Below are 14,222 nucleotides of genomic sequence, written 5' to 3'. Positions count from 1 at the left end.
GGTCAAGAGACCTTGTGTTGCTATGGCATCAAAGATGACCTACCAGTGTAACCTAGCCTCTGTCGTCGCTCACTAAATGTATCACAATAACATACACAGTATCTGTAGAGGATGACAGTTGATGTATGTATTACACGGAGGCCCCAGTTCTCTCTCAATGACCATCAGGAACCATCTGTTGGTCCAAATGGGTTTTTCCAGGTCAGGTGAGATCAAAAGCAATCCTATCGAGATCCTAGAGATCCTACTGGCCATCTAGGGAGAGAGAGAGAGAGTACTGTATGAACCTATGTGCCCTCCCAGGGTGAAGGGTAGGAGTCAAAGGGTCAAACCTTAGGGCCAGTGGTGGGAAAGGACAGGCCACCGGGTCATTCAGATCGGATCTCTATGGAGGGCTGTGCTTTGTGTGTTTCACCTCCAACTAATGAACACCGCCGCTAATGAAGAATGGCCTCGAAGGATTCACCCATCAAAGAGCTCCGTCCCACATCGTGCCGGTAATGTACATTAAGACAAAAGACTCTAAACTTCAACTAATTGGTTTTACAGAGAATCGATTGGCCCGACACAACAGCCAACATTTTGTCACTGTGACACAGAATCCATTCAAGTGGGTGTGTTCAATCACGAATCATGTTATACTCTCATTGTAGCCGAGGCCTACTGTGTACCTTACGGGTGCGTTCGCCAACTTGTTATGGTTGTTGTCTTGCCTTGTTTGGCAAAGAAATCCTATAAGTATATAATAATCATATTGTTGAATGCAGAAACAGCAGGGAAGGCTGTACAGTACCTCTGCTAATATGTAATAAACAGCTGTTGTGTGTAAGCACGGCTTAGCGTAAATGCTACCCGGCATTAGCGAACAGGTTGAAGGTTGCGGGTTCAAGTCCCTGCTTCTGTGCCGTCACTTAAAGCTTCCTACGATCTCACTATAAGTGAGTCATACATATGGAAGGAGAGGGAAACTAGTTTGCTGAGAGATGAGTAACTTGGCCTTTCCGTGCTGTATGCAGCACTGTGCTGTGTGGTGGGAGTGTGAGGAGCTGTTCTCACATACAAAAGACCCTGGCTAGGGTGAGAGGCAGCACACGGGGAGGCACAATGTGTTCCTGCTAAAATGCAGTGGGGCACAGAGCTGCTGTACCACGCTAACAGATAACACCTCTCTCTCTCTCTCTCTCTCTCTCTCTCTCTCTCTCTCTGGTCTCTCTCCATCCCAAACACCCATCCTTTTCCCCCTCGTTCCTCTCATCCACTCATCCTCTTTTTTCATGAAATCTGACATTCTCATATTTTTCATTGGCAGATATTTTTCCTCATTTGTTTGTTTACCTCAAGTGAAGAGAAGAGAGATAGAGAGGACGGTTGAAGTGAATCAGACGCTCATCGACATCATTGAAACTTATTGAGTGGTGAAAGTGTAGGAATGTGTGTCGAGAGCCTGTCTCCTGGTTTTCAACCACATGATTGTATACCCGGGACTCTCTCACAACCTCTACCAGCCCTACAACACCAGCACACCCCCCCAAGGGGTGACTTGCATAACCAGTCAACATACCAGGGGGAGGGGCCGGGGGTAGGCCAGGGGGAGGAGGGGGGTGGGGGGGTGGGGGTGGGGACAAAATGGGAGGCGGGAGAGGAGAGGAGAGGTGTGGGGAGGCAGGGTGGGGGGGTGGGGGGAGGGGGAGGGCAAGGGGGAGGGAGGCGTGGACTCATTGACCCACTGGTGGAACCATTCCAGAAGCGGAGCAATCCACTGCCACTGTTGGTTTAATCCCATTCACTAACAGTAGAAATGTCCTCTATCAAACAGATCTACGAACCACAAATCAGGGTTAGTGGGGTGGATTCAGTATCAGAGCCAAGCCTACAGAGTTACTCAATCCAATAGGAACAGAATGATCCGGAATGATCCAGAATGATCCAGCACAAATGGTCCGATCCATCATGTGACGTGGTGATGACACCATTCCTCGTAGTGATGATGACAATATCGTTTTACAGCATAAAACCATTTCTTATGTCTTAATTGTAACTGTGTGGACCACCGTAACCCGAAACCCACATTCTAAATGAACAAGCCTATCTAAGAAGCTATACAATGTCAAATAAAAGACCTCTACTATTGACTTGGTCGGGCATAGCATGCACTGCCACCGTCACAGTGTGTTTGAATGCATTTATGTTAGAACACACAGTCAATAAATCCCCTGCGGTAGCAGCCATCACAGTTACCACCGATGATGTCAACACTTTGGTTCAACATTACAACCACAACCTACACTAGAATCTACTGTACTGGGCCAATCCAGCACTTCATGGCACAAAGTGAGTTTTTAGAAAATGAAACAACATTTGCTGTGTCATCACTTGAGTTTCCAAACCATATTGAAACGGAAACAGAGAGAGACGACAAGACATGTAGTCATCAAAGATTCATGTGTGAGCACAATCTCCAGCAACTCTCCCCGAATGTAAAACATCAATGTATTCCAACATTCTCTCTGCAGTAAATCCAATCCAAAGTCTAGAAAATGTGGAACAAGCATTGCTAGAACAGATTCACATCACTACCCTCCTCCCACCTTAAGCCTCCAAAATACTCTCTCTGCTTTCCACTGGGGTTCTCTCGATTCGATGACCATGAACAGAAAATCCATGTAATGAGTGAAAGACAGACGTGCTGGTTTTCAGAGTGTGGAAGGCATGTCGGCTGCAGTAGACGTGACGTCATTAACAGGAGGAGACCATTCTCCTATAGAGGGGGGGCGGGGGGGGTTATGTGTTGATCTTGGAGGTAGAAATCGGAGGACGTCTCATTGTAACGTGTGAAATGGAATGAGGACGTGATGGAACATGACACACACACGTGTGTTTGATGCTGTTCCTCCATTCCATTCCATGTATCGTACAATGAGCCGGTCCTTCAATTTCTACCTCCACCAGCCTCCCCTGAGCCAGGCGACAAACATGGACGCAGGACGCAGGACGCAGGACGCAGGACGATGCAGGGTTCTCTTCACGATTAGCTCTCATGGTTGGTTTTCATGAACATAAAACATGAGTATGTGTCTGTACAACCATGTGGTGACCACCACCATTGACCGAGACATCAGTGAAGAAACGTGGTTTCTTTTCTTCACTGATGGTGGTAACATGATTTTTTTGTTAGTAAGCAGCATTGCGTTGCCGTTTTTCTTTACAGTTTCCTAGGTTTTTTTCCTCTCCGTTTCCACCTGCAGTTACACTAGCAGGTGTGCAGATACTTGAATTATTCATCAACATGCACCATGAGGAGCTTCAATCCTATAAAAACCATCTGTTTGGAATCGAAACATTGACAACTGAAACACCGACAACTGAAACACTGACAACTGAAACATTGCCTTATTGCTACAATAACTGCGTACGTCGGAGCATCCGGAGTGTATGGACCGTGTTCTGTTATCATCATGTAGCACAGTCTCCCCAGACAATATTTGGCTGAAAGAGCAGCAACTGGGGTTGGCTGATGGACCTGCCAAGGGGGAGGGGTGTGTGGGGTGAGGGGTCGGGGGGGGGGGGGGGGGGGGGGTGTTGAGGACCGGGCACTGTCCCCACTGCAAAGTCAACTCACCCCAGAGTTGACGTCCTTGTGTTTTGACTGGTCTCCAACCAATACCACCACATCCCTCTCTAACCACCACCCCCCCACCTCCCCTCCCCCCCCCCCCCACCTCCCCTCCCCTCCCCTCTCCCGCCCACTGTTCAATCATCCTCTCCCACCGTGCTTTTGACTGGAGTGATTCATCAAACGGGGGCCTGCGTCGTCTGCCAGGGCTGCGGTCTGGAGGACAGGTGGGGAGAACCGCCAAGATAACACAGGCTCTCCCACTGGGGGGGGGGGGGGGGGGGGGGGGGGGGGGGGTCACGGGCACTGAGCCAGAGGGTCAGAGGCATGACAGTACATCCACAGGGAAACCTGCTCCTCCTGACCACAGATGACTGGTGGTAGATGTGAGAAGATGGCCACTCTGCGAGGTCTCCTCTCTTCCCACTCCCTCGCGACGCAGCGCGACGCCCAGGCTTTCAGGAATGTCAAGTCGATGCTGGAGCTACGACTGAGAGGTTCATACGGAACCACAAGGGTGCGTCTCATGCCAGGAACGCCGGGAACGCTGTGCTATGAAAAGCCTGAGCACCCACGGACACACACATACACACACACGCACGCGCACACATACACACACACGCATGCGCACACATACACACACACGCACGCGCACACATACACACACACATACACACACGTACGCATACACACACACACACACACACACACACACACACAAAGACACCTCTTACTCTCTCTCTCTCTTATGCATGTAGATATGCATTTGGATGAACACATAGCCTCTCTCATACACAGAAGGAAAAAAACTCACACACACACACAGACACACACACACACACACAGACACACACACACACAGACACACACACACACACACACAGACACACACACACACAGACACACACACACACACAGACACACACACACACACACACACACACACACACACACACACACACACACACACACACACACACACACACACACTTTGTCTCCATTGCTCTCTGTGGAGGTGGTCTGGAGGCAGGCTCTCTGTGGGTGCTCTCAGGTGTTTTTTCCCTTAATTAAGGGGAATTAGAGATTGGCTCAAAAAAGCCCCCCTCCAGCCTCACTGAGACACCCCCTCACCTCTCCCTCTATACCACCCTCCACTCCTCCATCCCCCCTCCACTCCTCCATCCCCCCTCCACTCCTCCATCCCCCCTCCGCCTTGCTACATTAATCCCTCATTAGAGCCAGAGGCCCCCCCCCTCGTCCATTCCTGTCTCCTAACACCACCCATTAACCTGCCTCCCAGGGCTCCATACACACACACACACACACACACACACACACACACACACACACACACACACGTACAGCCCGAGAACTGGAGCTACGTACATGGCTAAAGACCTCCATTTTCCCTGGGTACATCAGAAAATCCTCAAAGACATGAGGCCTGCTACCAGCCATTTAAAGCGCACTCACAGCCCCACTCTCTCTCTCTCTATCCCTCCCTCCCTCTTTCTCTCTTTTTTCTCTCTCTCTCTCTCTCTCCCTCCCTCTCTCTCTCTCACTCTCTCTCTCTCTCTCACTCTCTCCTTATCCCCTCTCTCTCTCTCTTTCTCTCTCTCTGGAAAAACACCAGGGAAGGGCTCAGTTGAATAGACCCATCAGAGGAAAAGAGGGGGGTAATAGATTCAAACACACAGACATTAGGAGAAATACATGAACATGAACACACACACACACTCGTAGAAAACACAAAAGGAAGCATTAGCACACACACACACACACACACACACACACACACACACACACACACACACACACACACACACATAAAAGGAAGCATGAATACAAGCAGACAGAAGGAGCTCTGAACCAGAAGACAGCGTCGTGGAGCCCAGGGTTTGAAGACGTCTCCGTCTTGGCAGTAGAGACTGACTCACAGCGGCATGATGAATATCAATGAGTCATCAGAGATTAAGATGTCACTATGTCAATACAAGGAAAGGCGGGGACAGTATGTGGAAGAGGCGGACTTAACCCCTTCCACCCCCTCCTGTGATCCTTCTGACCAAATCCTCCTCTCACTCAACGTCTGGCTGGGTTTGGCTTCAGGCCTGCTTACACGTACCCCTGATCTGGGATCAGCCTCCCCCCCCTCATAAAAGTTTAATCTTAATCATCAGGGCGGAAAATAACGAACTGACCTCCCATCAGTGTGTCCAAGGCAACGTCTTCAAAATAACATAACCCTTATGTTAGCCCTGTTTCAGCTGGTGTTTACACGGTGTTTACAAGTAAAACGATTCACCTCACTAAATGTAGTGTGAATCTAAAAGAAACAGCGAGCGTAATACACACGTAATTATCTGGTAATAATACAGTATGCTTTTACCCACTTCTAACTAAGTACCTGCTTTAATACTAGCATGTAAAATAAAAGGGTTTACAATTTAGTTTTTTTTTTTTCTCCAAAAGGGAGGAAAAGTACTACTGATAGGTCTGCATGGGTCTATGACGAGAGTCGCTTCTCCAAAGTGATAATAGTGAATGACACTACGAACATATGACAACATTCATCCTCATCCTGGGAGCGATTACCTCAGTCAGCCTCGTGACAGACACAGACGCACTCATTGAATAGCCTAATCTTTTCTCCGCAAATTGGTTCCCTCGCTGCCTCTCTCTCTCTCTCTCTCTCTCTCTCTCTCTCTCTCTCTCTCTCTCTCTCTCTCTCTCTCTCTCTCTCTCTTTCTCTCTCTTCAGAGACATATGTCCTTGAATGCTAAGGTCATTTGGCCCATTCAAACCCCTCATGCTCAGCCTCATGCTTTTCTGCTCTGATTTGGCTCGGCCAATCAATGGTTGCCGACTCACTTCCTGTGGCCATGGCGAGCTTTAGTCTGAGAGAAAGCTTTTCTTCCCTGGCCCTTGATGGTAATGTTGACACTCAACTTCAAGAGGACAATTATCCAATTAGTCCTCGGACAGCTCATTGTAATGGGATGGGGAATGGTACCGGTGCATAGCAATGAGCTCTGTCCTGGGATTTCTGCCTCCACCAGCCTCCCCTGCTCCTTTATCAGACTGCCACAGAGTTCAGTTGCATAAGTGTCTCCAGTCTCTACCTAACATTAGAACTTTAATTAAACTACTGTACAGAAAAAGCCCATGACTCCCACTTTCTTCCGGCATTACCATGGAAATTGTGAGGAGACATGCGTCAATACCGATCCACTTAATGTCATGCCTAAAATAGACACATCGAAACACATCTGAGAAAAAAAACGTGTATCTGTACAGAACAGGAGTGAAATGATACATCACCAGGGTTCCCATTATAACTGTGAGCCACTGCAGGGCAACGCACGACCGGAGGCAGTGTGCAATGAAAGTAAATGATCTTTAACACAGGGCTGTGGTCCACTGAACACACCGCTCCTCTGCAGCCATCATGTCCTGAAGGTCATAGCATCCCTTTCTGTGTCTCTGAGCATCACTCACTCACACACACACACACACACACACACACACACACACTGGACACGCACCGGACATGTACACCCACGCACGCATGCACACACACACACACACACGCACGCACGCACGCACACACACACACACACACACACACACACACACACACACACACACACACACACACACACACACACACACACCGGACACACACACACACACACACACACACACACACTGGACACACACACACACACACACACACACACACACACACACACACACACACACACACAGGCACACATGCACACATACACACACACATACACACACAGAGTACACACAATAACCACCCCCCCCTCTCTCCAAATACACGCACACCTCCTTGGTTGACACAGACAACTCTTCATTCTCTGCTTAATTTAGCCATTGATTTTCTAATATCACACCATAGATAATAAAACAGACAACCAGGGAGGGCTGCCTGTATTTGATGAACTCCTGGAGGGGAGAGGGATCATCAGAAGCCAAATAATCCGTCCTGGGATCCTGCCCTCAGGCCAAACCCAGCAGAGAGACACACACACACACACACACACACACACACACACACCGGACCCAGCAGAGAGAGACAGCTCCCCAGAGAGACAGAGAGCAACACACCACTAAACATAGCATCAGATATGAAACCTGGGGCGAGAGAGAGAGAGAGAGACCTGGGACTAGGGGAGAGAGAGAGAGACCTGGGGCTAAGGGAGAGAGAGAGAAACCTGGGGCTAGGGGAGAGAGAGAGAGACCTGGGGCTAAGGGAGAGAGAGAGAAACCTGGGGCTAGGGGAGAGAGAGAGAAACCTGGGGCTAGGGGAGAGAGAGAGACCTGGGACTAGGGGAGAGAGAGAGAGACCTGGGGCTAAGGGAGAGAGAGAGAAACCTGGGGCTAGGGGAGAGAGAGAGAAACCTGGGGCTAAGGGAGAGAGAGAGAAACCTGGGGCTAGGGGAGAGAGAGAGAGACCTGGGGCTAGGGGAGAGAGAGAGAGAGAAACCTGGGGCTAGGGGAGAGAGAGAGAAACCTGGGGCTAGGGGAGAGAGAGAGAGAGAAACCTGGGGCTAGGGGAGAGAGAGAGAAACCTGGGGCTAGGGGAGAGAGAGAGAGAAACCTGGGGCTAGGGGAGAGAGAGAGAGACCTGGGGCTAGGGGAGAGAGAGAGAGAAACCTGGGGCTAGGGGAGAGAGAGAGAGACCTGGGGCTAGGGGAGAGAGAGAGACCTGGGGCTAGGGGAGAGAGAGAGAAACCTGGGGCTAGGGGAGAGAGAGAGAGAGAAACCTGGGGCTAGGGGAGAGAGAGAGAAACCTGGGGCTAGGGGAGAGAGAGAGAGAGAGAAACCTGGGGCTAGGGGAGAGAGAGAGAAACCTGGGGCTAGGGGAGAGAGAGAGAGAAACCTGGGGCTAGGGGAGAGAGAGAGACCTGGGGCTAGGGGAGAGAGAGAGAGAGACCTGGGGCTAGTGGAGAGAGAGAGAGAAACCTGGGGCTAGAGGAGAGAGAGAGAGAGACCTGGGGCTAGGGGAGAGAGAGAGAGAGAGACCTGGGGCTAGGGGAGAGAGAGAGAGAAACCTGGGGCTAGAGGAGAGAGAGAGAGAGACCTGGGGCTAGGGGAGAGAGAGAGAAACCTGGGGCTAGGGGAGAGAGAGAGAGAGAGACCTGGGGCTAGGGGAGAGAGAGAGAGACCTGGGGCTAGGGGAGAGAGAGAGAGAATGAAATATGGAGGTAGCTGCTCAAACACCAACTGTGGACGGAGGAGAGATGAACAGCAATATGAGACATGGGGAGGAGAGATGAACAGCAATATGAGACATGGGGAGGAGAGATGAACAGCAATATGAGACATGGGGACGGGGGAAGGAGAAATAAGGATAGGTGGTTCCCAAGAGGACGAGGATTAATAAAAAAATACTAACTCGCGCTGCCTGAAGAAAACATTGTTTGTCGAAACATGCAACATATATGTACTGTGGCCATGTAGCGATGTCTCTGTATGTATTGTGACTATAACGGTTCAAACCATTTAATGCAAGTCTTCAGCTTAGCGTTCATATTTTTATATGGAAGGGGAAATAAATCGTGGGAGCTGGTGCACTCAAACGATGGAGAACAGAATGTGGACCGTGGAGGTGAAAACATTGTGAAACATTTGATGCCACACATCATTTTATGGAATCCAATAAGGCGAAACTCACTCCGCACCAACATAGTATGCAACCTGATATCACACCGACTACTCAATATGAAACTTGCTTTTTCAACCAACGCAGGTGCATATAGGGTGCATCCTCTCAACTACCACAGAATGTTACATCACTCTGTGTGGTGCTGACTAGTAAGAGGATCGTCTTGGCAACCCAGTCTCTCTAAATGAATACGTTTTGGGGGATCGTTTCTGCAGACCAGAGAATACGTTCTGTGTGAACGTATTATCTGGCTATACTGGCAGGTAAATAGGAAAGGCAGAACGCTGCATAAGCAGGTTGGTGGTGAAGTGGTGGAGGCATGAACCACCCGACTTGCAACCTGAACGTTGCTGGTTGGAATCATCCTTGAGACACTTTTTTGGGGGTGCTAATTCTGGCTAATTCGTGCTGCTTATGCTAATATTTGCTAATGCCTTCCCCTGGCAACTTGCCCTAACCACTCTAAGTGAATGCCTAATACTGCCTAACTGCCACGTAAGTCTTAATTCACATAACTCTCAGTAACGTATCTCGCAATTCACGTAACTCTCACACAACGTATCTTTCGTTTTTGACGTGTCTTACAGCACCACAAGTGGTCAACGCTGATATAGCCGGATAAAACGTGCACATAGAACGTACAGAACGGGGACTGGTCTGCAGAACCGATCCCCCGGAGCGTGCTCCGTTGGAGGCTATGTTGGTCTTGGCGCTACTACAATCAAATGAACTCACAGGAGAGGAGTGGTAGTCTGGGCACGTGCAGAGCTGACCTTAAGGGAGGGAAGCTTAGTAGCATGATGAGAAGTGACAAAAGCCTGAATGTGTGTGTGTGTGTGTGTGTGTATGGTTGTGTGTGTGTGTGTGTGTGTGTGTGTGTGTATGTGTGTGGGTGTGTGCATGTGTGTGTGTGTGTGTGTATGGTTGTGTGTGTGTGTGTGTGTGTGTGTGTGTGTGGTTGTGTGTGTGTGTGTGTGTGTGTGTGTGTGTGTGTGCATGTGTGTGCGTGTTTGTGGCATCATCAAAGCTGGGAGAAGAAGTCACGTCCAGTGCCAGACAGCCCAGGGAGAAGCAGGGTAAAAAATGGTCCTCCCCACTGCCCTCCCCATGCCCACTCCAGAGGGCAGAGACATGAGGGACTGTACAAGCTGGGTCTGAACCAGCAGACTGTACAAGCTGGGTCTGAACCAGCAGACTGTACAAGCTGGGTCTGAACCAGCAGACTGTACAAGCTGGGTCTGAACCAGCAGACTGTACAAGCTGGGTCTGAACCAGCAGCCGCTTGCAAACAAACATTTACAGCCTCAGCCCTCCTTGCTGCTCGGCAACGCCGATGAGGGAAAGCATGCACAGCCTGCCGCAATCTCACACACAAGCAAGCTGCATAAACACACGCACACACACACGCACGCAAACACACACGCATACACGCACACGCACATACACACACACACAAACAGACACGCACGCAAACACATGCAGAAACACATACATACACACACACACAGACACACACAGACACACACACACAGACACACACACATACACACACACACGCACACACATGCACACACACACACACCCACTGAGAAATAGGCAGGGAGAATGTTCAAAGAGCAGAGGCTGTCTTTTGCGGAAATGGGACTGGATCACTGTCACACCTACACACCCACACACACACACACACGCACACTGAGGGTGCCTTAAAGCTGTGTTTGCGGCAGTGTGTGTGTGTATGTGTGTGTGTGTGTGTGTGTGTGTGTGTGTGTGTGTGTGTGTGTGTGTGTGTGTGTGTGTGTGTGTGCGTGTGTTTCCAATCACCCCTCCATCCCACCCAGGATGAGATTCCAGTGTTTTAAGGAGAAAGGTCAACCGTTTGTCCACTCACAGGCGTTGGTGACAGCAAAGCTGTTGGCCGTCTCGATGTTGTCCACATGAGGCACCAGGTTGAAGGGTGCTTCTGACGCGTTGGGGCTTGTGTTGTGCAGGAAGATGGCCAGCCGAAAGGCAGTGTATTCCTGATCAGTGTTTCTGATGAACAGGCCGCCTGCAGAGAGAGGGGGAGGGAGAGAGAGAGAAAGAGAGAGAGAGAGAGAGAGAGAGAGAGAGAGAGAGAGAGAGAGAGAGAGAGAGAGAGGGAGAAGTGAACAATGGGGTATGACAGCCTGCACATACAGAGAATGCTTTTAATGAAAAAAAATAAAAAAAGGGACAGCAATAACCTTACATACATTATCGAATCCATACACCCCAATGCTAAAGCCAATCAAGCTTGGGGGAAATGTCACCAATTTGAATATACTTAAGAACATACAACAGTGTTAAGTTCAACATTAATAGTCGACAGAGAGAGCTCATTCGACCCCCTTGACATTTATTTACTGTCAGCATGATTCGCTCGGATGTGTTTGAAGTTAATAATAAACCACCGAGTTCGATCGCCTTGGGAGTGAAATGAATGCACGAGATTTATCGCCCTTTTCGGTCCACGGTCAACACCGTAAGTTAAGGCAGAGAGATTCAAATAAACCAGGAGCACACATCCCGCGACATTAGTCAGTGCCCTGAACTGGGTTAGGCTAGTGTGAATAACCGCACTTCACAGAGGGGTTCTATGTAAAAGCCACATTGGGGAAACGGTATGACTATGACAAACGGGTTTATGGAAGGGGAACGGAGTCTTCCGAATGTAACAGCAGCGAGCCTGCAGTAGGTTAAACACACTTTGAGAGAAGCCCGCTGCTGAGCCATTCGCTCCGACCAAGCGGAGCGTCCCGTCAGTGCAAGGAGCTCTACTGCAGTGGTGCTTTAGAAAGGCATGGGCTGCTGGAACATTTATGATCACACTACAAATACCAGCATATAGAGGAAAACATCGAATCGACGAGGAACACAAGAGAAGAGTTATTTTAATTCCAGAAAAAAAATGATGTTATGATAGGTTTTTTCAATTCTCTGCCTAAATGATATTGTACTTTGACTTGCTTTAATGCTGATGTTATGTGAAAACGTAAATGACGGACGCGCGTAGCACACCACACAATAATGCAAAACATGACATTATTCAGAGATTTCTAATCCGAGTGACTCTCTCAATGTCCTTTTGATTGGCGGCACAGTACTTACCGATCTGAACGCTGCTTGGGAAAGCACCCATTGTCAGTCCCCAAAAGCCAGAAAATATCAATAGAAACTGGTCACAAGAAATCCTCATTTTGTTTTGGTTAAAAACTGATGAGAGACATCGAGGAGGATGACACTCGGGGGAAAAAAAACAAGACGAAAAAGAAAAAGGAGTAGCCGTTCATTAGCAATCCATTCTCGGTTGAATTTTCCCCCGCAGTGCCCGCGGACGCTGGTTCGGCTCCGTCCTGGAGAGAGAGACGTTACACACAAGATGGGGGGAGCTCGCCAGCGGTGGGCAGCGGCTGCACGGATAGGAATTACACATGCGCTTTCTCTCGGCCCTGTCTCACTCTATGTCGTTCTCTCGCACTGCACGGTATGCACCCCCCTCCCGCACATCGCCTATTGCCTGCTGCCCTGTTACTCTCTGAGAGTGTCCTATTCACCCAGTTGCAGTAAGGACCATTGCATTTCGGCACACGGATATGGTTAGCCGGTCTATGCCACAGTGGGTCGTTTCAGGTGCAGACATTGTAATAGCGTTATAAGTGCCATCCACATTCGGCGCTTTATCTGATGGTTGAGTGGCACGGACGCGGTGCCTCTGTCGGTTAATAGGAGTTCTTGTCGCGCGAGGGAGATGCGCGGGTTCGAGGGCCCCGGGTGAGATTTGTGATAAATATGCCTACATGCATCAACGAATCTGCTTCTTCCACTTAGGAAATCAGAATCAATCTTGTAAGATAGTCTACGCCGTTGTGAATAGCGGAAGTGTAGCATTTCAGTGCCCTTGGGGTGAGGCCATAAAAGTGAGAAATATGAGCCTAGCCTGTGCTGCTTCTGTCGTTGTCATTCACCTCACGTTTTTGCTGATTTTAGATTTGTATTCGCAGCTCCAAGGAGACTAGGCCATCTCTCACACGATGCAAACCTGGCTTTGCATTCATTCATCGCTCTTTGTCATAGATAGATAGATAGATAGGTACTTTATTGATCCCCGAGGGGAAATTAAGGCGTTACAGCAGCTCACATCACAAACAACAACAACAACAAAATAAAGTGACAATAGAATAATAAAATAAAATGGACATCTGAAACATTATATACAGTAATAACAGTCCAGTGTAATTTAACATCCCCCAGCCTGACTCTGATCACCCCGATCGAGCCAACCGGAGGAGGAGTTGTACAGTCTTATTGCGGCATGCAGAAAATATCTCCTATAGCGCTCCTTAGTGCAACGTGTAGTCTGTTGCTAAAGGAGCTTCTCTGCTCTGCCACAGAGTCATGTAGGGGATAGGAGGGATTGTCCATGATGGCCAGGAGTTTGGTCCTCATCCTCCTACTGGCCACCTCCTCCACAGTGTCCAGGATGACACCGAGGAGTCATGTCGCAAGATGAATGGCAGGTATTGTACCGACAGTCTATGGGGTACATAGCCAACCTGCTGACACACACACTACACTACACTACACTACACACACGCACACGCATACACACACACACGCACACGCATGCACACACACGGAGTCATTATGAACGAAACACAACTGTACGAGGCACTGTAAATTGATTTTGCTTGTGTCAATATGCTAACGAGAAACACCGTTGGTCACCCTCACTTTCCCTCATGCTCCAATGGATTTAATTAAGGCGTTTATGTATGCAGATTGCAGACTCTAATTGCCGTGCTGCCCTTGATCGAGCTGGGAATGATATGGATATAGGAGAGACAAATCGTATTTTTATATTGCAGCGAAATGCACGTCGGCAGTACTAAATGCCCT

The 14,222-nt window shown here is 49.1% G+C and overlaps 1 protein-coding gene across 2 annotated transcripts in view; it reads right to left on the bottom strand.

Annotated features, from left to right (window-relative positions):
- Window positions 1–12,522, bottom strand: part of gria4b (glutamate receptor, ionotropic, AMPA 4b) — a gene marked incomplete at both ends in the record, with an annotated part of 72,122 nt that extends 59,600 nt beyond the window's left edge. For both annotated transcript variants that reach the window (XM_083691861.1, XM_083691862.1), the window contains 2 exons: window positions 11,197–11,355; window positions 12,435–12,522. In XM_083691861.1, coding sequence (XP_083547987.1) covers window positions 11,197–11,355; window positions 12,435–12,522 — 247 coding nt within the window. The remainder of the gene's footprint in view (window positions 1–11,196; window positions 11,356–12,434) is intronic.
- Window positions 12,523–14,222: the final 1,700 nt, after the last annotated feature.

The sequence above is a fragment of the Argentina silus genome, assembly GCF_951799395.1.
Source record: "Argentina silus genome assembly, chromosome: 2".
Lineage (NCBI taxonomy): Eukaryota > Metazoa > Chordata > Actinopteri > Argentiniformes > Argentinidae > Argentina > Argentina silus.
This window is presented reverse-complemented; position numbering and strand designations above follow the sequence as displayed.